Genomic DNA, 21911 nt, shown 5'->3' on the forward strand with positions numbered 1-21911 from the left:
ATTATTAGCCCACCATGGTACACTGAGTGCTTCATAACTGAGCAGACAGCACACACCTTGCCTCAAGGATCTTGTAACTGAGACCTAGTAGCTAGCTATACGTGAACTTTCCAACAGGCGTTTTCTTCCCTTACTGCCAATTTTAGCATGACTGCTACTCTGTTTATTCTCCAGATATTATCTGATCCAAATGTGGGTGTTGCTTTGCATTTCTAAGGTGTTCCTTAACCTCTCCCCCCCCACTCCTCTTCCTGTACTGTGCCACACTGGAATTACTGTATCAATTCTTGCAAATGCACCACACCTCTTGAAACCTTCAGGTAAGTACAGCCTGCCTTGAATCACTCTCAATATAGCAAAGATCCAGAGCCAAAGACACATACTGTCTACATTGGTAAATGGTGGATATTCTTACTAATGCATTGCTTCTTCTGAACCAAAAATAATGCTTTCCAAACAAGTTCACAAGATTACTCTATTAGGAGAGCTTGCAGTCTAAGCACTTAGAGAGGTATGAAGTCTGCAGAAAGAAATAGTTTTATTAGACCAAGTGATATATCTGAAGAAGCAAATAAGCTTTGGTGTGCACAGGTCATGCAGTCAGCATTACAAACTTCACAGCAAGCACGTCAGCCTGTCTTTGGGAACAAAGAGTAGCGAACGGTATTACTTCTCCTTGCATATTGGCCTCTCAGATCCTTAAACCATGTTGTCTCCATTTACAACACTGTAGCCAGTATCTGAAAACATTCCCAAAGCTATGCTGAAATATTCAAATAATGACTCGTGTGGTACGCTTAGCTGGGAGTTAAGCTAAGATAAAGCGGAAGCTAGGATTTCACAGACAAAAGAACTACAAGGAGAGATCAAACACTGGGTATTAGTGGCAAATGAAAAGCGAATAAAGCAAAACAAGAACATCATTTCACCACCATAATCCCTGATCTCTTCACCGCAAAAAGTGGCAGAGCAGAGATTTAGAGCAAGGCAAGAAGAAACAGCTCCTGCAAGGCACTGCTGAGCATATTGAAGTTTTCAAAAAAGAGCAGAACTCGTGGAATTCAGAAGCAAAAAGGGAAGTGCCTGATACCACTTGTTGCTCAGAGAGGAGGGATGGAAGTTGACTTTCACCACTTCCTTCAGCATAAGAATTATAAGCCATCAAATGATCCAAAGGAGGTGGTTCTTTCACAAGAAACTCCTTATTAAAAGATGGAGGTACAAGGAGTTTGGGATTGGACAAGTCCTCAGAAAAGACCTCTACTGCAGATTGTCAAGCAGATAAACCACAACCACATCAGGAAATCCCAAGTGGTAAACAGCTGGAGATAGAGATCATACAGAGGAGCAGAAACCTCTGAAACAGTTAACTTGTGCTGGTGCTGCTCCCTAAGCACCTGCTTATGCTTGCTCTAAGAGATCCAACAGACAAGAGGGTCCCTTCCTAACCAGCACAGCAGTATTGATGTTTTACTTGACAACATTACCAGAGTAGCAATTGTAAAAGTAAAATGACATCATGACATCTGCATTATTGTGAAAGAAAGTTTTGAAAATGCCTTTTTTTTTTTTAAATTTAACTTTCAGATAGCTCAAGTTATATCTGTTTTATTAGCTAATGCTTACTGAAGATTCAAGCACAACCTAATACAGAGTTTGGACTGACCAAAATATATCTTCTGCACCAAGATCCGAATGTTAAGATTATGATCAGTTACAGATTGTGCTCTGGACATACATAACACTCCCACACTGAATCATATCAACGGCTCTCTAGCTGCCCCTGGTGAGCATGTTGTTACATCTCATCTATATGTGTTCTGTAGAATCTTACATACCTCACTCTGACTAAGCGTGAGCGGATGTACTTTTTTCTTAAAATGGAATTGTGAAATGTCTTGTCCATCTGTTGAAAAAAAATAAACGTAAGTTAATAAAAAAAAAACAAACACAACAGGGAATGGTTTGCTGGAAGGAGCATTCAGAAAAAAACATTCAGTTACAAAATCACAGATTGCAGAGCCACAGAAACACAATCTAGCCCAACATCTTAATAATACAATACCAAACTTCCTTCAGCTGTTCCCCATTTAACCTAAGGCACACTACATCATTATGCCACTAGATTACTGTTCCATTCACTCCTAGGCACAATGGGATATTTATAAGCATTCTGGAAACACACTACAACAATCTTTCCAAATGAAAGGCATCTTTTTTGACAGAATGTTTAGTTTTGCTATAGATTTCTACAGGACCAAGGATACCAGTGATGTCAAATTCTACACACTTCCAATCACGGTTGTGATTTACCATCAGAAAGAGGAAGTTTAGAACTTGTTTTTATAACACATATGCACATATGGAATCAATCCCCAAATGACATCTTTGCTGGTACCAGCTTAAGCACATCCTGCTTAAGGTTGAATGTTGTCTCAAGATTGCATGATCGCTGTGAGACAATGCAGTGTGATATAACAGAGCATGAAATTCTGCCAGGAATACTTCAGGATCACTGAAGCATTGAGAAACAACAAAGTCACAACTGAGCTATGCAGTTCCTTGTAGCAGGAAGACCCAGCAAATCAAACATATACACCCTAGAAGTGTCAAATGTGTTACAGAAAAAAAAACCAAAAAACAAAAAACTTAATAATGCTTAACAAAATCATGCAAGTTTGATTTTTTGTAGGCTTGAGCCCATTCAGGCAGTTTGATTCAGAACCAAGTCTTCAGAGTTCTCAAAGTTCTGATGAAGTCTCAATGCTGAAAAAAGCAAATAAATCAGAAATCTAGGAATGATTCCTTCCAGAGAACATAAGCCCCTCTTTCCAGCACTGGTCGTTCTAAGCTGAAGTCAGACATTGATCCATACACAATAATTTCAATATTAAAACTGCCTATTTTAGAGTGATACTAAGTTGAAAAGGATACAGCAGACAGAAAAAAATAGAAGTACTTCATAGTCATACACTGAGTTGAAATCTTGCTGTTACTGACAGTTATCTGAAATTACTTCAGCATTTGAAAGAACAGTTACATAGAAAAAAACACAGTGGATAGATATCAACTGCAACAAGCCACTGTATATGTAAAATGGAATTTATACTGCCAATGTGCTGATTATTCATTGCTATCAGTGCCCTTCATGAGAGATATATTTTAAAATAAAGAATAAAGTATTTTGTTTCCTTCAATTCTAAAGCCTGTTTCCCCCATCCATGGCCTTTGGTTACTGGAAGTATTTGCCCTCAGACAAAACACTGATTATTTTTACTTATATTTCATGTCACAATTATAAACCCTTCCCTGATTATTGTGTTAGCAGGAAACTGTCATTAATTTTCCCCATCTTCAGATTTGCCTTAGTACTACATCACCAACAGAATATAAGCACCAATTTTTTTTTTTAATTAATTTTTTTTCTTTTCTAGTGATTCTCACAGAGTCTTTAACATCTTCAAACCTAATCTGGTATTTTTTTTCACTTTTATAAGCTGCTATATCTAATCAGGACAGGCGTGCTTGCCAAATCTCTGTGCTGTGGCTCCTAACTTTCACTCTGCTGACGAACTGATTTCTGACAAATATGAATCTATTGCAGACACACTCCGTCCTTCAACAACAATTTTGGAAACCTGAATCATTAGCAGTTATCTTTATATTCACGTAGAACTTATATAAGAGGAAAAAAATTAGAAATATATGTGCCAATAATAACTCACAAAGAAAATTGCCTACCTCATATTTCTACCATAAATCTCCTGGTAAAACCTTTCACACCCATATCCAACAATAAACATTTTTCTGCAGTGTGGTTACAGCTTACTTTTCAGTCTGACTAATAGCTCTGGAAGCAAAAGCAACTAGAACTTTGTTCAGTAACTAGGTGGGACCCGGGCCTGAACAGGTGAAGCATCTACAGTCATTTTAAGCATTTTGTTTTCATTGCAGCCATTCAAAGGAGATGCTGTTATATTCAGATCCCTTAATTTCACCACTGATTAAGTGCATCTTGCCTGTTTTCCTGGCCCTCATCTAGCAGCTGGTGAATGGTGACAGCCACTGTTGCAGACAAAGTCTATAATTATTCTTAAAGTGCAAAGTATCGCTTCTTTCAAGTGAACAGCATTTTTGTGACACATTTTATTTTAGCATTTGTCCAAACAAGATGTTTGACGATTAGTTTAATGTAATGTAACCTAGTGTTTTGCTAATTCAATTTCAAATCCTCTTTTCTTTTTTTTTTTTTTTTTAAATCAAAACTTTTCTCTATGCAGTAAAATTTTCTCAAACTGGACTTCACTCTTGAACCTTGACCTTTCCATGCTACTACAGTAGTAGTAACAAAAACAGAAGAAAAGGGGAAAACATTCCCACTTTTCCACAAATCCAGCCACAGAGGAGTATCTTCTTTGTTCTGTACAGCCAGAAGTTGTTTTACACCTTGATGAACAAGACTTGTTTTTCTATTCCACCTTGAGTAACTCTGTATCTCATCATCCTCTTCTTCCCATGTCACACCATGTCAGCAGGGCCAACCCTCTGAACCCAGAGAGTTGTCTGTGATGTCAGAGTCAGCAGATACACCCTGCCTCCCTGGGACCCGAAAGAAAAGCAAGCTCTGGAAGTAGGTCACGTGTGACAGCAATCAGATTGTTCATTATGAGATGAGGCTGACTTGGGCTGTGATTGTCCAGATGTGTAGCTGGGTCTACAATAGACCCGCAAGATTGGTGCAGCAGCCTTGTTTTCTTCCACTACACAATGCTCTGTTACCTCACACAGGACAAAAGAATTCATAAAAAATGTTAACTTAAAATCAGTTTGACAGAACTTTCTTCTGATATATTTACTGAACCCACTGAATTGTGCTACTGGGATGTTCAAAGGCATTCATTAGGTTCGGGAGCTAATCTTCTTGCTGTTCTATATTACCATTCTTCTGTGTGCTGCCAGTTTAGTCCTTCTTCACTTATCTTCAGACTACATTTTTCCCTCTGTCTTGCTAGCTCTTCAGGATGTAAAAATTATTACCAGTGATTTAACAGTTTTTCAAACTAGAATGTGCTGCCTAGTTTGGTGACTCTCTTCAGTATTTGACAGTAATGATACAATACAAATTAAACTTACCAGTTGTGTTAATTCTGTACCTAGCATCTAACTCACTGGCCAATTTGCATCCAATGTGCAGCTCAGCCTGCCAAGAGTCCAAGCAGCCATCTGGCCATCAAGCAGCAGCGGCTTGCTTGGAAGCCTGACGTATCTCCTACACAGGTTTCAGCTGAGTGGTTAGTGGAGAGCCCAACCAGAGATGAGAGGAAGAGAGTGCAGGAAAAAGATGGATGAAAAGGGATTACAAGAGAAGGTGAACCCGGCACTGTCCTCAACCAAGACGTAGACATTACAATCCCTTTAGAAACAGAGATACCTATTACTCACAGCAGTGGCAACCCTACAGCCACACTGCTTGCCTGAGGTGAAGAAAACAGACCAGAAGGAGAGTGAGTGTACTAATCCGCAGGCCTCTGGCAAACCAGAAGATCTGAAACTTTCCTATCAGAAACCACACATACAAAGACAGTGTGTGTCATACCCAGCATGGCAGGCAAGAACAGTGTGATCCCATGCACCTGCAAACATCATCATAAACTCTTCACAGAGTTTAAATTAGCCAGCTGCTAAAAGCTAAGAAGTAAGCACTGACTTTGCACTTAAATGAGCTCAGCTGAACTGTTCTTAAAGGCAATAGGTGCCAGAGAAATAACTGGGATGGAAGAAATTAAGAGAGCTAATACCTGGTATAACATCAGGATTTGAAGGATCATACTCATCTCTAGTGTAACCAATTTAAAAGGAATGCCATGGCAGTAGTTTCATTACAGCCATGTAATAGCAACAACTGGAATTAAGGTCATGTAAGTATTCCCATCTGCACTCACACCTTTCAATTGTCCATAATTATCTTCCCAAAACTTTCACACTGCAACAGAAATTTTGTCCACTAGGACAAGAGATTTTCCAGAAGAAAAACAAATTTGGACAAAAATCCACCTAGGCATAAATACAGAGAAGGGCTTTTTTTTTCAGCCCCTCAAAAGGTAGGCTTTTCCCACAAAAATTACTCTGTTCGTTTTTTAAGCCACAGTAATATGTTAGAAGTAGAAATACACGAGCAAACAGATCTTAGGATAAGATTACTTCTAGAAAATCTGGAATATCTCAATAGCCATGCAGTCAGGTTACAACTGCCCAAATGATGCTGATCACACAAGTACTGAAATTGAATTCTCCCTCTTGATAACACCGTGTTTTAAACAACCTCTTTCTTGACCAGTCAGATTTTGATCTCAGTGATATCAGCTCACATCTTTAATCACTTCATTGATTTAATTATCAGCTAACAATGCAGTAATTCTGGATCACAGGTCTATAATTAAGATAAGATTCTACCCTTAGTCACACACACTATCAATAACTGCCCTTTATTTCATTTTGAATTCCTTTTTCCAGCTCACATTCACATTCATTTTCCTTGTGCTCATTTTATACCTTTTTTCTTGCTACATACTGGATCTGAATTTGAGTTATTTTTTTGGGGAGAGTGGAGAGTGTAATGATTTTGCAACTCAGTATATGCTTATTAGATCTTCTGTCTCGATTAACCAAGGTGGGGGAGAGGGGGCAAAACAAAGAAAAGTTTGTATGTGTATAACTTAAGAAAAATCACACTGCATGAAGAAGTTAAAGTATCCCTGTATTAAATTTAAAGAAATATTAGGCAGTTCGTTGATGAGTGTAACCACTTCATCTTGCAAATTCATGCTACTGAGGTAGACAGATTTCAAACTGACAGAAATGATGAAGACCATTCAGCTGCAGCTTCACATACTACACTGCATCAGCTCCCACTAACATCTCAAGAACATCATATTTTCCTTTTTCTCCCTTTTCCTGTGAAAACAAGAACTGGAATCAAGTCAACAAAAAGAAAGCTGCTCAGTTTCAAAAGCAACATAGTGTATGCTTCTACTGGCAGTCGTTGTCTTCTTTTGATTTCAATGGGAATTCCAAAAGAGAAGGTTTGTTTCCTCTCTCAGCACAACAGCATTCCACCTATGTCTTCAAGACCACACCTGCAGCGCTCAGCCTCAACCTCTAATTCCAGAGCTAAACAAACAAGCTGTCAAACTGTCACCTTGCCTACTGGCACGCTGCCATGTTTCCCACTTGGCAGAATTAATGAGGAAAGCTGCTTTCTGCTTTGTTTTCAACCTTGGAAACAAAGCCCTCACCCATAGAGGGCACCCTTATTGTATCCTGCCAGACCAAGGACAATACTTTGTTTCTGTAGGACGCAGTCCCTTAAAATGAGCTTTTCAAACAGAAGTTATGCAATATTCTACATTTATTTTAGGACTGCTCCTCTCAGTACTCCTTAAAGATATTTCATATGAAGAAAAAAGGATGATTTTCTTTTTTCAACATACGCTATTTTGGAGAAAAAGAGAGTATTATAAGAAAATCTCTAATATTAATCATTAGAAAGCTTCATTTTTCTGTCTTTACTACAACAGCCATACTTTTAAATAACAAGGAAAACTTTCAGTTGAAATTCTGACCTTTGCACCTTCTATCAGTACTAAGCAGATACTTCAGTGAGCATATTCTCACTGTACCTAGGAATGCTTCATTTTAAATAAAGACATTGGGGTTATATTTAAAAAGACTACGAAATCTCTTTTGAAACTTATTACAAACAGCAACATTCTTACTTAATTCACTTTGGTGCTGCAGGACACTTCATCTGAAAAGTCTTTGGAAAGATTTGGCTGCTGGAGCTAGCGTAATTTCTTATTCTGTGATCTAACCAATCTGTCTTCATTTTCCTTCTGCGTTTCAGTGGCTGAGAGGGAAAAACGTATGATTTACAAAAACAGAGGGAGTAAGCAGGGAAACAATATGAGAAGGCAATGGAGCTACATGGTACCTTTAGTGACCACTGCTTTAACTTGCTGTTAAAAAGAGAAGTCCAGTTAGGCTCCCTTGAACTTGAGCACACTATTTCTCAGGGCATGTTCAGCGTGTTAGACATTACAGCCTTCACAGCCTGGCCTCCCAGAGCAAATGCAGTCTTAAAGGACTGTTTCAAAAACCTGCTGGCTTAGATATCTGTTCTTAGCAAGTTGACCTCTAGACCCAAGGAGCATAAGGCACTGATCAAGCAAAGCACTTGCTTCTGGTGCACGTCTGTAGAGTCTTGTATCTATATGTACCTTAACACTAAGTGGAAGGTGTGACAGAAACACCTTGTATACAGTTCCAACCAACTCTGCAGATAGTTCTTGAATCTGAAGCACCTGTTTCACATTTCTCTATCTTGCAGATATACTGTTTCACTCTCTAGAAAGACCTGTCTCATATCTGACCCGTAAAAAAAAAGCCAAGTCTTGTACAAGAGGAGTCTCATATACCCACTCCCCCGTCACACTTCTAAGTTAGGCTCTATCTGAATTTCTCTCAGATGAAAAGCATAGTCAGTATGTCTAGCTTTGGCTATGCAGATGGGAAATAAAGGCTGGATGTTGTGTTGAGGGACGTGGTTTAGTGGGAGCTACTGGGAATAGGTGAACGGTTGGACTGGATGATCTTGAAGGTCTTTTCCAACCTTGGTGATTCTATGATTCTATGATTCTATGAAAGTAAGCTATTTACAACACAAATAAGAACTATATCAAGTTTATAATTGAATATAAAGCAGACAGCTAGTCCTTTGGTTAGGAGAACTGTCCCATTGAAAGCTGATCTAATTGCCAAATAAAGCTATTGGGTGTTAAAGCACAGAGGTGTTAAGTATTTACACGACAGTTGAGAGAGAAGGCCACACAAACTCACACATGAAACCTCAGTGGGAGAAAGGGACCAGGTGGGTCATTTCCTGATCATCTGTAAACTCTCAAAAAATTATTTTCTGTCTCTAAGGGACCTCTCTCTGGGTTTTGAAGTAGCTTTATATGGATTTGGCCTTTCAACTCTCCAGCTCAGTTTCCCATTTGTACAGCACAGACATTGGCGTCTATGGACTGGAAAACTGAGGTGTACTTCGGTCATAATTGAAATGTGCCAAACACAGGAAGTTCTGCACCAATACATGAAGGAACTTTTTCACAGTAAAGGTGACAGAGCCCTGGAACAGGCTGTCCAGGGAGGTTGTGGATTCTCTTTCTTCAGGGGTATTCAAGACCTGTCTGGATACGTACTGTGCAGATTGCTGTAGGAAGCCTGCTTTGCAGAGGGGTAGGACTCTATGATCTCTGGAGGTCCCTTCCAACCCCTACAATTCTGTGATTTTGTGCCAAAACAGCTGAGAATCTGTACTGTGCCACTGAGGATGCAAAGGACTAGTCAGCTCCAATCCCTCTGCCCAGATCCAGACAGTAAGTTTTACGTTGGTTTTAGATGGTGGTGGGAAGAAGGAGAGCCCAGGTACCTTGTGGAGGGTAAGATGGCAGGGAAGCTCATGTTAGTTCGCTCTGTGGCTTCAGGTACTCATGGAGGGAAAACACCTTGCCTCTCCCCCAGCAGTCCAATTAGTCAAGGAGGGAGCCATGCTACACTCCTACCTGAGGAGTATCTAGCCATCCAGCCCACAGCCTGGCTTACAAAAGAGCAGGAGAGAATATGGGACAGTGGTCAGGGCAGATCTTCAAAAGCAAGGGAGAGTACAGTGCCTAATGCAAGAGTCCACAAAGGGAGTCAGACATATGGATTAGAGGAGGGAGAAGCAGCCAGACAGTAAGGTTGGCCAAAAAAGCAGGCAGTAGAGGGATACTAGGTGACCAGGAAAGGAAAAAGGTGTAAACTGTGCTCAAAGAGGGGAAAGTCTGTCTGAAAGACAAATAGACATCTCTCTTTTTCCTACAACATCTAGGAAAAAGAATCAGAAAGTTATTGTTGTGATGAGAAGGGCAGATAGGTACATTTGCAAGTCATTGGTGAGTAAAGGCTGGTATTTACTCTGTTGAGCAACCAGCCATGTACTGAAGGGGACACAAGCCATAGTTGCTTAGTATCCATTAGTTTCTCACAGTTAAACATTCGCCTGCCTTTGTCTGAAGCAACTGTCTTCAAGAAGGTCTTGATGAAGTGCTCATTTCAACTTCTCTTCAACACACAACTCCTTCCATTAGTGTCAAAGACAGCTTTCCACACTGGGCAAAGACAAGGAACCTCCGTCTTTCTCCCTGCACACAAGGCAGTTGGCACTGCTGTCCAAGATCATCCCAGTCACTTGGATCCATACAGAGCTGGCTGTCTCAGCTCTGGCTGCAATTTGGGGCGCCAGGGGATCCTTAATTAAAGAAACAAAGCTTAGAGCAGGGCTTTGGATATCTCCCTTGGGATGGTGTTACTAATATAGTGGTTAGGACCTCCATGGAACACTTGGGAAATCTAAAAGAGAATGAATAGATTTTGTGGGAGAAGAAAAAAAAAGCAAGCTGGTAAAGGTACTAGAGAAAACCAGAGGGTACAACAGTGCAGGAAAATGGTAGCATCTAATATGTGCACAAATTATTCAAGCAATAAACAGTGGCTGCAAATGTTCCCTTTGTATTCAGTTCAAGAGCAAAGGGTCTGGCACAGTGCATTTTAGGCTAGGAAGGGAAGAATGACTGGTCCAGCCAGAAAAACAAGGAGATTGGCAGACTGGAATGTCTCTTTCCACAGCAGCATTCAGTCACGTTTCTCTTGAAAGAGAGCACAAAGGGAACCCTTACAACCACTCAAACGAAGCCAAGCAAGAAGCAGACAGCTTTCATCATCTGTTCCTCAGTCCCCCCAGCTCCACCCCACAATCCATTTTCCAGACTTTCCAGTCAGCCCTGAGATGTTGACTGGTACACTGGCTTCATCAGCTCTCTGGCATGATCTCCCTGCACTCCCTCCCGCCTTCAATGAGATAAGAGTTGGGAATGTCACACAATGGGTGTTACTATTCAGCTGTGGAAATCAAAGCAAACACCAGGATGTTTTCTGCAGGTACCAAGGAAGGCATGGGATGACCTATCAATGGGATGAAAAACCTATTTCATGGAGAAACTTCAACACTCAGAAGAGTTCCTTTCAGGGTTATTCTGGGAACAAAGGAGGCTTCATAAGGGAGGAAACAGAGAAGGGAACACTAGCAGGGAGTTGCACTAACCCAGGTAATTTGAATGCTTTTGATTATCAGAGATGATTCACTTCTGTTCACTCTGCACACGAAGTATTGTGAAAGATGCTACATTTATCTGCATTGACTCATTATTTCACAACATGGGCTTAAAGTATTGTTCCTACTAACGATGACTGGAAGGATTGGGCACCTAGAACTCTGAACTTAGTTGGGGTAGGACTACAGAGGGTTTTGGTAAATTCAAACTCATCTATCTACATTCTATTAGAAAGATGGTGTGGAAACAATGATGATGAAAACATACGTGTTCTGAGGCAGCTGTCTGCTAAGAAATCAAGAAGATATTTCTGTCTCTAGGAAGACTGCTTTGATTTTTATCACCACTTAGTTTTGCTTTGACAGAAACAGAGTCATGGGGACCATACTGTTATTGATTAGTGTGTGGAGTCACTAAAAAAAAAAAAACCCAACAAAAACAGCAAACCTTATGGACAATTCTCAGTCTCATCAAGCAAAGAACTCACCAACTTTGAGAGAGCAAGGTAAAACTTAAAGCCTGAATTACAGTCAACTTGTAAAAAAAAAAAAAGTCACAGGAACTAATGAAAGGCAACTGTCTCCTGTATGATAGTTATAGTTTTGCTTATCTGTTGGAATTAATGTACTCTGAAATCATGTTTCTTACTGCTCAACCAGCACTGGTATTTATCGTCACTACCGTCAGAAGTTCCCAGCGCACACACAGGAGACAGTTTCTAAAGCACTGACCTTCTTTCAAGTACTTGAATTAATAGCCAGGTTCAGTGGACATTCTGACTGTACTGGACACTGTCTGAAAGAGCTTCTTAGCTAAAATTGGTGATTCTTTGCTGCAGGAGTCACATTAAAAAAAAGGGGAAAAAAAGGTGACAATGAAGCAGGAGAAAGGGATTCAACTTTACTCAAGTGTTGTTCCTCAAAGACTTCTCAGCCCCTTCCTTCCTCCTAACTCAGCAAGGCACAATGTCTCCTCGCTCAGGGAGAACATTCCCTCTCCATGGTCCTATCAGAAGGTTAGAAGCCTACAATTATTAGGTAATAGCTGCATAAACGCAGCTTATGTAAGACTGTGCATACAGACATGCACCAGAAGCAGATCTTGTGAAATACAATAGAGTAACTGGTAGTAAAAGGGGACAGAAAGGAAATAAGTACAAAAAAAAGAGGACAACTTGACTAAGATCTCCAAGAGCTAGGAAGAAATGCTAGCACTGTCAAATCCTACTTCTCCAATACAATGTTCACAATGTGTTGTGAATAAATGATATGTCCCTACATTAAATGATAGTGGGGAGCAAAACATTGATTGTCTTATTAACTGAGTATCTGTGCAAGGTTGCTAAACAGGGGTAAAAGATATGTATCAGACTCTAATGAATGAAATACAAAAAGATACAAGCACAATCACATGTTTATTGCTGTAAAGAGCTGAACTCTGTAATTATCATCTGTAGGGAAGTGTCTCAAAGAGAAAACAAGAAAGGAAATTGCAATCTATTTATTTCCATATGAGCACCCTCTGTTATTTGTAGGAAGGTTTCCCAACAAAACATACCAAAGAAGCAGGAAAAAGGCATGTGTACTGTTTTCTCAACACCAGTAGCAGTCTGACAGATAGAGTTCCCCACCCCCAATTAAGGAGAGGGTGTAAAAGCATGCTTCCCTTCAAGACAGTGGGGCAGCAGAAAAGCCAGAAAGCGGTGCCAGGTACCTGGCTATAAGAGAATGGAGAAGGGAAACGATTTGGTGCCTGGTGAACTTTGTTATGAGTGGTTGGACTCTTATGTGCCTGGTGCTGTACATATATGTGTAAGGGCATACAGCACTCAGGCTCAAGGCAGGGAAAGAGAAGGCATGGACAAATTATCATTGATGTAAGAGGACACTGAGAATATTATCAATACCTACCTCACCACTGCTGCTAAAACAAGTTATTTGGGGATTGTTTAGTCTGCCTAGTATGACCACAAATTTAATGCTACTTATTGCTCATGTCTGCTACCCAGGGTTTTAGGGCATACTGGAAACTTGCGGTCTAAATGATGGCTGTTCACGTTAAGGCTTTTCTATCATCACACAGTCCTTAATAAAGGAAAGGCTTGACAGTACCAACTTACCAGTCGCTCAACTCTCTCGCTCAGGTCTCTAAACCTTCCTGAGGTCTGTCTGGACAATTCATTACTGTACTGGATGTTGGTGATTTTTATGTTGCCACTGTAATAGAAGAGCTTCTGATCTGTAGGGAGAAGAGGAACAGGCAATACTCACAGTGCACCAAGAGCCATGAACTTAGAAGAAAGTCTGGGGGTGACTAAGTAGATGTCTGGAGAGTGGATAATCCTTCACTTGTACTCAACCCATTCAAATAAAACTTCTAAAAGCTAGGAACCCAGGAACAAGAACTCAGTTCTGCTGGGCAATCTATGCCAAGCAGTGACAAAAAATGAAAAACCAGTTTCTCCAGCAGTTACTTTTGTGGACATCGAGCAGCATGTTGGGCTCAATGCGCACAAGATCACAAGTAGCTTCCTGCTGGTCAGCTATGCTCCTTCCTGGCCAGCACGTGCACACAACACTGAACACTGGGATGCAGTTACTGGAGATCAGAGCAAGAGAATGGGGAAACAGCACAGATAGAATTGAGTGGAAGGTTCAGCTGTCACTTGCTTAACAAAGGCAAGAAGACTCATGTGTTGACCTCATCCAGAAGTAGATCAAGAGGAAGATGTAAAAGGAGTGAAAGCAAGTGAAAGGCAACAGAAACCACAGCCCTAAGCACACTGCATAGCAGGAAATGCTCCTGAGAAGAGATCTGCAAAGATGCTAAATGAGGATGGAAAGAGCTCCAGACAATCCAGTGGATTGATGAAAAACAAAATCTCAGCATTATGTGCCCAAGCACAAAGGAGATGCACTAAAGACAGGAATAGAACAGTGGTAAGTTCTGTAAATCTTACCATATGCCAGAAAATAAACTAGGAGACCAATGGTGATGGCTGCTGCCAATGCTGTTCCAATAACAATTAGAGCAATTTTCCACGGTTCGAGATGTCTTATTTTGATGGATGGTTGATGTATTCTGGAAAAAAAAGAAAAAAGAAAAAAAGAAAAAGAAGAAAAAAAAAGAAGATTTCCAGGAGGTATTTTTTAATTAAAAAAAAAAAAAAAAAAGATGCTAAAGTTTTCTCCCTTAACATCAGTTGATTCTTCCCAGCAGTACTGAGTTCTTATCCAACATCTTTAAAAACGAAACCATGACTTAAGACTATTTTGAAGTAGATGCTGAGATTTGCCAGTCACAGAATCCTGGCGTAGACTTTGATTTTTACTTTTCTTTTTCTTCTTCTTTTTTTAAGGGCTCATTTACATATGAGTCCCAGTAAGAATTTTTTAATGTGATTTCTGACTGAAAATTACTAAGAATAAACTGCTATGTTCATTTTTCAGCTAAGTGAATGCTTGCGGAGCAATGTAAGCAGCTTTCAATAAGTTAAACAAGCTGGTTATTACAACACCTTTGCTCCCAGAAGTTCTTCGTGCAACAAACTCATTAAAAAGCATCCCATTATTTGTACAGTATGTATATATGCATTATCCAAAGTGTTCAGTCTTTTTTTTTCCTGCAAAGTAGGACTGGACAACAGTAACAACAGAAAAAATACAAATAGATTTTGGAGAAATTGCTTGTCCTTCCTTTTTACCCAGGCTAAATCTATAAGCAAAGACTAGCACGGTTCTAAGTACATTCACCCGAATGGATGAAATGACAGGGAAGGGCAGAGATAGTGAGTGGACAACAGAACGCATGTAAAAAGCCTTGCCAGGTACTTTTCTCTGCTGTGCTCTTAATTACAAAGGTGTTAATCCAAATTAACACATAGCAAGTCAATAGTCAGTAGGTCAGTATGAGATTTAGACTCTCTTAAACTAACTGCCCCCAAAAGGTTATCAGAGCAAATTTTGCCTACAGCCATGAACCCAGAGACATCTTAAGCCATATTTTCAATGATGTTATCAGCCATTACAAAATACAGAACAGGAAGGAAGGGTTTTTGGCTAAGAGTCATTGCTACCAGAACCAGCCACCTCAGGTGCTAATGTTCATACCTTCAGCTCAGAGTACATCTGGGAAACAAGGCTGTGGGGACTCAATCATGAGGGTATTTCAGAAGTTCTCACATTCATAATCAAGTAAATACAGCTTGCCTCTGGAACATCCATGAACCTTAAGTTTAAATGCACTAAAATTGAAAATCATTGCGAGGATCTGCTGCAGCGGCATCCTGACGAAGTCAGCAGGCATGTTGTGCACTGTACATCAGAAGTAGGTTCTGGCACTTCATTGTCATTTCTTTTTAAAGCCCTGACTACTTTAATGTTGCTTGGAAAACATCTGATTCAGACTAAACGTGATATTTGCTTGAGTGAAAAATGGAAGCTCTCATTTGTCATTCATATCACTTCTGACCTTCCCTGGCTTTCCTGTCTAGCATTCCCTTCACTCCTCCTAACCTCTAGGACAGCTTATTAATTAAACTCTCATTTTGACTGGTTTCCTTTAAAGTGCATTTGTGAATACACAGCAGGAAAAAAAAGACCAAAAGTAAACAGTTCTATTAAGAATTTGGTGATAAGCAGCTCCAATTTTATTTCTGAGCCTACCAAAAAGAAACTGCTTTTACACCAACCGCAGAAATGAGAAACATGTACATATAAATGGTCAGGACTTCAGCTCATTAACAAGAATATTCAAGAAATATTTCAATATACTAACTTTGTGATAATCATTGAGGCTTTGGCTGCTCAGTCTCCTTTCACATTTTTTCCTCATGTCTCATGTTACCTTTTTTATTAAGCCACACACTCCTGGACAGATCAACTCACAAGTGCTCAGACTCAGATACAAGAAATTATAGGAAACTGCCCCTAACTTCTTTATAAACTGGTTTTCCTTTCTAGCAGACAATGATCTTGGTTATTAGAAAGCAAATAGGAAATGAGATCATTTAAATAGTTTGAAAAGAGAGTTTGTAAGCATTTTGGTCAGAAAATTGATTTTAAAAAATTTAAGACCCATATCTTCCCATCTCTAATACTATTGTTTTTACTACCTGTGTTTATTTAAAATTTAATGCCAAAGTTACTTAACCAAGCTTCTAATGCTTGCTCACCACTATGGTGCTTGGAGTCTGATTTCCATAGGGCATATTCATCGGCCAAGGCAACCTTTATGAATAGGTCACATTAATTCAGTATCTAATAGGACTTATTATCAGCTTATTATATGAGAAGTCTCAAAGCTCTAGTAGAGTTAGCAGTAGCTCTTAGGTTGAATCACTAAGTCAGTGGTGAGTTCAGTTTTAATTTATCGTGTTTTATTTTTCCCCTGTTGCTCCAACAAGGAATCCAAAGTAACATATTTCTTCCTATGCATTTACGACAACGTGCTTTGCAAATGTTTCTGCCATGTCTGAAGTGAGACTAGGTTGAAAAAAACCCAACGACAAACCTACCCGCAACCCCACAACTAACTTGACACAACCAGCTCAGACTCATTATCTTATCTTAGACAGTTTCATTTTGAAAAGAAATTCTCCTCCTTAAGCTGAACAGAAGGAAAAGCACTCAGAAGGTCTTTCAGCTATAATCATACTGGCATAGCCTCAAGCCAAAATGCTGGGTTTGAGAAACCCATTTAAAAGGCTGAATGCCAGCTTCACACCGCAGATGAGCGTAAAGAGTAACTGCCTGTTGTATCAAAGAAAGAATGGTATCAGACCAGAAGTAACTTGGCTGGGATGCAGTTATATAGACAACACCATGTAATGTATTATAAACTTTCAGAATTCTTTTGCAAATAGTATATGATTTTTTAAAACCCTTATTCTTAATTTATTCCTTTCAAAGTTCCAAGTTCCATTTAGCAAACAGAAATCCTCATCTGGAGCAGTTACTCACATATGTAATCTTCCTCATCCACACGACTTCACTTAATTCATGAAACCTCTAAGCTGAATTTCCTCAGATAAGCAGATGTTTGATAAACACATCTTAATATAACCACTTAATATAGGTTAGGCAGTTTTGGGAGAACTTGTTACCTATGAGAGATGTTTTCTTGTGGGTTATCGAATGTCCTTTGTTTTTTATGCTATAAAAGATGACAGTTTAAGCCGATCCCTATGGTTTTAAAATGGGCAGTATTTCATTCTTATTTAAGGTGCTATGAGAAAAACTGATAAAAAGCATTTCATCAGCACTAGCAATAATGGTGCTACATGAATGCACACATAATAGGACAGTGACAGCATCTTTATCTGTTTACTGGGTGTACGGAATACCACAGTAGAAGAGTTGTACATACATCAGCTCCTGAAGAGTTCCGCAAGTCTGATATAACAGACCAGCCTTTCTCCTTTGTTACAGTTTGTGTGCATGTGACAGCTTATATCCACTGAGAGTTTGGCCCAAAGCATTCAGATTTTCCTATGGTTTGCTGAATAATTCCGTGCTGAATAATAAATTTGTCCACTTTATAGTTCATCAACAATTGACGGGCTGAGTAGTTAAACAGTAAAATGTAATGATCTAACAAAATTTTTTCACTGAACAGTGAACATATGGATAAGTTTCTTTGCAGGACAAATGCTGCTGAAATCAGAGGTTTCATAGCCACGGGGTGCAAATGAGTGAAGGGCAGTCCTCCAATGACAGAGGAATTCAGCAACTCCTACATTCATTTCTGTATGAAATCTCTTCCTGTTATCATCAAATCTGCCCACAGACCACATGAAGTTGTCAGACTGTGGTATCAGAAAGATGTCAAACTAAATCATCCCAAGCTTTGTGATAACAAGACTTCATTCAGAACAAAGACCTCTGTAATCAGAAATACAGAAATGGACAGAGTATGTGATGGAAATAGAATGCCTTAATTTAAAGGTTTCAGCTGACCCAAAATGCACTATCATGAGCTATGAAAAAGTTAGTAGTGATGCACTTTTGCAACACTCTCTAGTACGAACAGCAGAGACCAGAAATGCAATTGATACTATACTGAGTCTTGCTCAGTTAATGAAGATGATGAGATTTTAAGACTCGGGAATAACTTCTTTGTCATTCTGTTTTGCTATTTGAAAAGCTCAGAAAATGAGTGTGTGGGAAGGAAAAACAAACTAATAATTCTACTGGTATCAAATCAGGTGTGGTGCGTATCAGAATTTCACTATGATTTTCTGGAATCAGAAACTAGACTGGGGCAGACAAATAAAGAAGTTTCTGTTTGACACCATGCAGAAATATCTGCCTCCTGCAGTAATCAAGCTTAACTCCCATTAACGCCAATGCACCATGACTGTCCTTGCACCAGGGCTGGTATTCATTTCCTGCTACACCTCAGCAGTCTGTAATTTATACTTACTTTGCCCACCTACTAAATGACAAATTGGTGCAAGTGGCACTGCATTTCCACCTACATATTCACTTTTAGACTAACATATACAACAGTAGCTACTGTGCACCTCATCTTGTCTGTCCACAAGATCTTCACAAGGAAGTTGAGGTAGGTCACTGCTCCATAGACCACAGGGCACAGCAAAGCAGAGGAGGGACAAGACCAACAAGGCTGTCCACTCCATCCTGTTTCCTTAGTAGCTTTGCTTCCTGAAGGATCTTATAGAGCACACGTTCCAGCTTAGCTCAAACTGCTGTAAAAAGAGGCATCCTGGAACTGGCTAAAGTTAGTCTCTTGTTAGAGACTAGGGTACAGCGTGATGCACTCAAAGAGCAAGTTTCACAGTTGCACACACAGATCTATATCCCTGGCCAACAAAGATCTGGACATTTAACAGGCTACACTAGGTCTCTGATTAAGACCAGGCAGTCTTATTCCTTCTCCAAATATGTAAATATATAGTTATCCACCACAGATTTCCCCCATATACTTAAGATTTTACAATAATCTAAAGAACTATTTAAACAACTAAATCCTTTTCTTACTAAGAGGCAACCAAAATGGACTTAAATCTTCTTTAACAACTCTCCAACAAACTGTTATTAAAATTATTTTCACCACTGTTGATACAAAAAAAGATATAGCAACTAGACTTCCATCTAACTAGAAAAAGGAACAACTTTTCATTTCTGCTAGGTAGAGTATTCTCACTTATTTTTCCCTCTTTAGGTAACATGCACAAACAGGTATTCACAACTGATGGGGATTGCTTTCCTCACTGTCAGGCAGCACAGCTTTAAAGGCATGGATGCTGAGCCAGATGCAAGGTCTTTGGGTCAGGGTCCCACTAAGGATCAGAGTCAAAAGCTGAACTCAGCCTCCTCCTAGTAAAGTCAACACTATAACAAAACATTGTTCTTCATAGGAAAAAAACCCAAACAAAAAAAACCCAACAAAACAAATGGACAAAAAGAATAACTTTTGTCAGTCCAGAAATAATGTTGCTATTTCAATAAATCCAGAAATTATGTCTTGTTTTGTGTTTGTTTTTTTAATACTGAGGTTGGAAAAATAAAAGTACCTTGCAATCGTCCACAGCCTTTCGCTCAACATAAAGGCAGTGAGAATATTGTGGCCATAAGCAATCATACAGAAAAATTCAGCCATCCAGCCAAATCATGAGGGTGCTGGAAAAAAAAAACCAACACTTTTTTTGGGAGGACTGGCTAATTCAAGGGAAGCTGAGTATCTCCTATTGTTGCTTAAATCCAGGAGCCAGAGCATTAAGCAGAAAGAACACATGCCAGGTGGCCTACTGAACATATATGATTGGATGCGATCTGATTGAAAACAGTATTACAGCTGGAATTTCTTTTTTTTTTTTTTTTAAAAGTACACAGAACTTTCCAGAAATGTCTTTGAGTTACAGTAAAACAAGACTAAGAACATCCAACATCTCTGTTTAAAATCCTTTAAAATACAAAACACCTGGTCACTATACCCCAGAAATCATGGCTTTTTCCTTAAAAACTCTAAGGACAACCTGGAAGAATGAAAACCCACAAGGTATTCTCTCCTTACGTAGCTATGCTGCCTTTGCTGATTTAACGTGGACTCTTTATACGGTCGGGAGAATAATACTGCAACTAGACCTGATCAAAAGGTATGGTTATCCCAAATCATATTATTAAAATTTGCTTTTGACACAAAAGAGCTTACTGAATTCTTCATCATTTCAATAATATCCCGATGGGGGCAGGAGAAGACAATTATAGGGAGGGAAAGATAAGCTTCAACCTAAGCTGTCACATCACCCTTCTAAACAGAAAGCAAATCTTTGTGCTCCTGGCCATGCTAAGAAAGGATTCCCCTCTGCATTTCTCACCCCAACCATACATTATTCTTTTCATGCATAATAGTCTCCAAAGTCTTCCCTTCAGTCTGCAACTTATTGTTTAGCCTTCCTCTATCACACCCTTTCAAGTTGTACATGTTGGATAGATCCATGATGCCCTCTACCTCTAAAAGGATGAAGGTGGGCAGAGATCCAAGGAGGTTTAAAAGCAGACAAGAAAAAGCAAACAACGTCTTTTTTAGATCTGTTTACGTCCTTCACTTCTTAAGTTCTCTCATAAGCAACATCCCTCTACCTCCACTGCACCTCTAAATCAAACCTACTGAGTTAAAACACACCACCTACTTTTGAAGATCCCATGGTAGATCCCGGTAGGTCTGGTAGCCCTTCTGTCCTCCAACCAGGGCTTGACTAAAGTCTGGACTGCGTAGTGAATGCTGCTGGAAAATGCAGGAGTCGCATTGACTGGTGTGACGAGAAGGGAAAGGCGTTGAATGAAGATCCTTCATTGAGGCACAGCTGGCGCAACACCCAGCACCCTGTGGGTTATTGCAAAATAAGAGAGCAAACTTTGGAATAAAAACAAACAGAGGTAAGCATGGAGTCGATAAGGAGACTCTAACCTTCTGATCAGCTCAGCATCAAAGAATTCCCCAGGCAGAGATGGACAGAGCAGATAAACCGGCCCAGGCAAGAAGACTTGTTCTTCACCACAGCAGAACAGGAAGTGTGTTAAATTTCCCTTTCCTATCACTCCCTTTCTGTCCAACTTGTGTCCTTACAGCAGGCCTTCTGGCTGGCAGCACCTTCTACCATACACTCACTGTAAAAGCCATAAGGGAGAGCCACCGCACTGTCTACACTGCTAAATTACTTGCCTCTTGAGATTGCCAACACAAAAGCTGAACAGAAAAACAAATACAGACATAAATGGCTTGGTCAACCAAGCCTAACCTCCCTTGATGCTCACTCCTTCACAGTCGTCCTGGTCTCCCCTGGCACCAGGGACATGACAACTATAAGTATCCAGCCTCCTAATTATACATTAGTCATTTAATGGTTGGCATAACCCCGCCTGTGGAAAATGCTTACTCTGTGAAAAGGGCCACCAATCTCCCTGGAATTCCCTTCTTCCAGCACAAACATGGCTCTTCAGAGCCAGCTGGAAGGGAGAAAAGTAGATGTTCCCTGGTGAGGGATTCTGCCCTCACATCTGAATAAATACCCAGACTAAAGAGGAAAATGATCAAAGACCAAACTCCTTGATTCCAGCCTCTGATGCACTTGGGTTTTTGCTATAAAGTTTGAAGTGTTTGGCTTTCCAATAACCTATCGTGATTTTAGTCATTTTGGTGGGAACACTTAACTTACAAAAACCTGAGTAACAT

At 39.8% G+C, this 21911-nt stretch overlaps 1 protein-coding gene across 1 annotated transcript in view; it reads right to left on the bottom strand.

Moving 5' to 3' along the window:
- Positions 1–21032, bottom strand: part of LOC122180175 (transmembrane protease serine 11E-like) — a 37107-nt gene extending 16075 nt beyond the window's left edge. The window contains exons 1-4 of the mRNA XM_042871694.1: positions 20869–21032; positions 14173–14294; positions 13333–13451; positions 1839–1906 (exon numbers count right to left, since the gene is read on the bottom strand). Of these exons, the coding sequence (XP_042727628.1) occupies positions 1839–1906; positions 13333–13451; positions 14173–14294; positions 20869–21032 (473 nt within the window). The remainder of the gene's footprint in view (positions 1–1838; positions 1907–13332; positions 13452–14172; positions 14295–20868) is intronic.
- Between the last annotated feature and the right edge of the window lie 879 nt (positions 21033–21911).

This window comes from Lagopus leucura, unplaced genomic scaffold (assembly GCF_019238085.1).
Source record: "Lagopus leucura isolate 7727_CA_CO unplaced genomic scaffold, USGS_WTPT01 Super-Scaffold_100004, whole genome shotgun sequence".
NCBI classification, from domain to species: domain Eukaryota; kingdom Metazoa; phylum Chordata; class Aves; order Galliformes; family Phasianidae; genus Lagopus; species Lagopus leucura.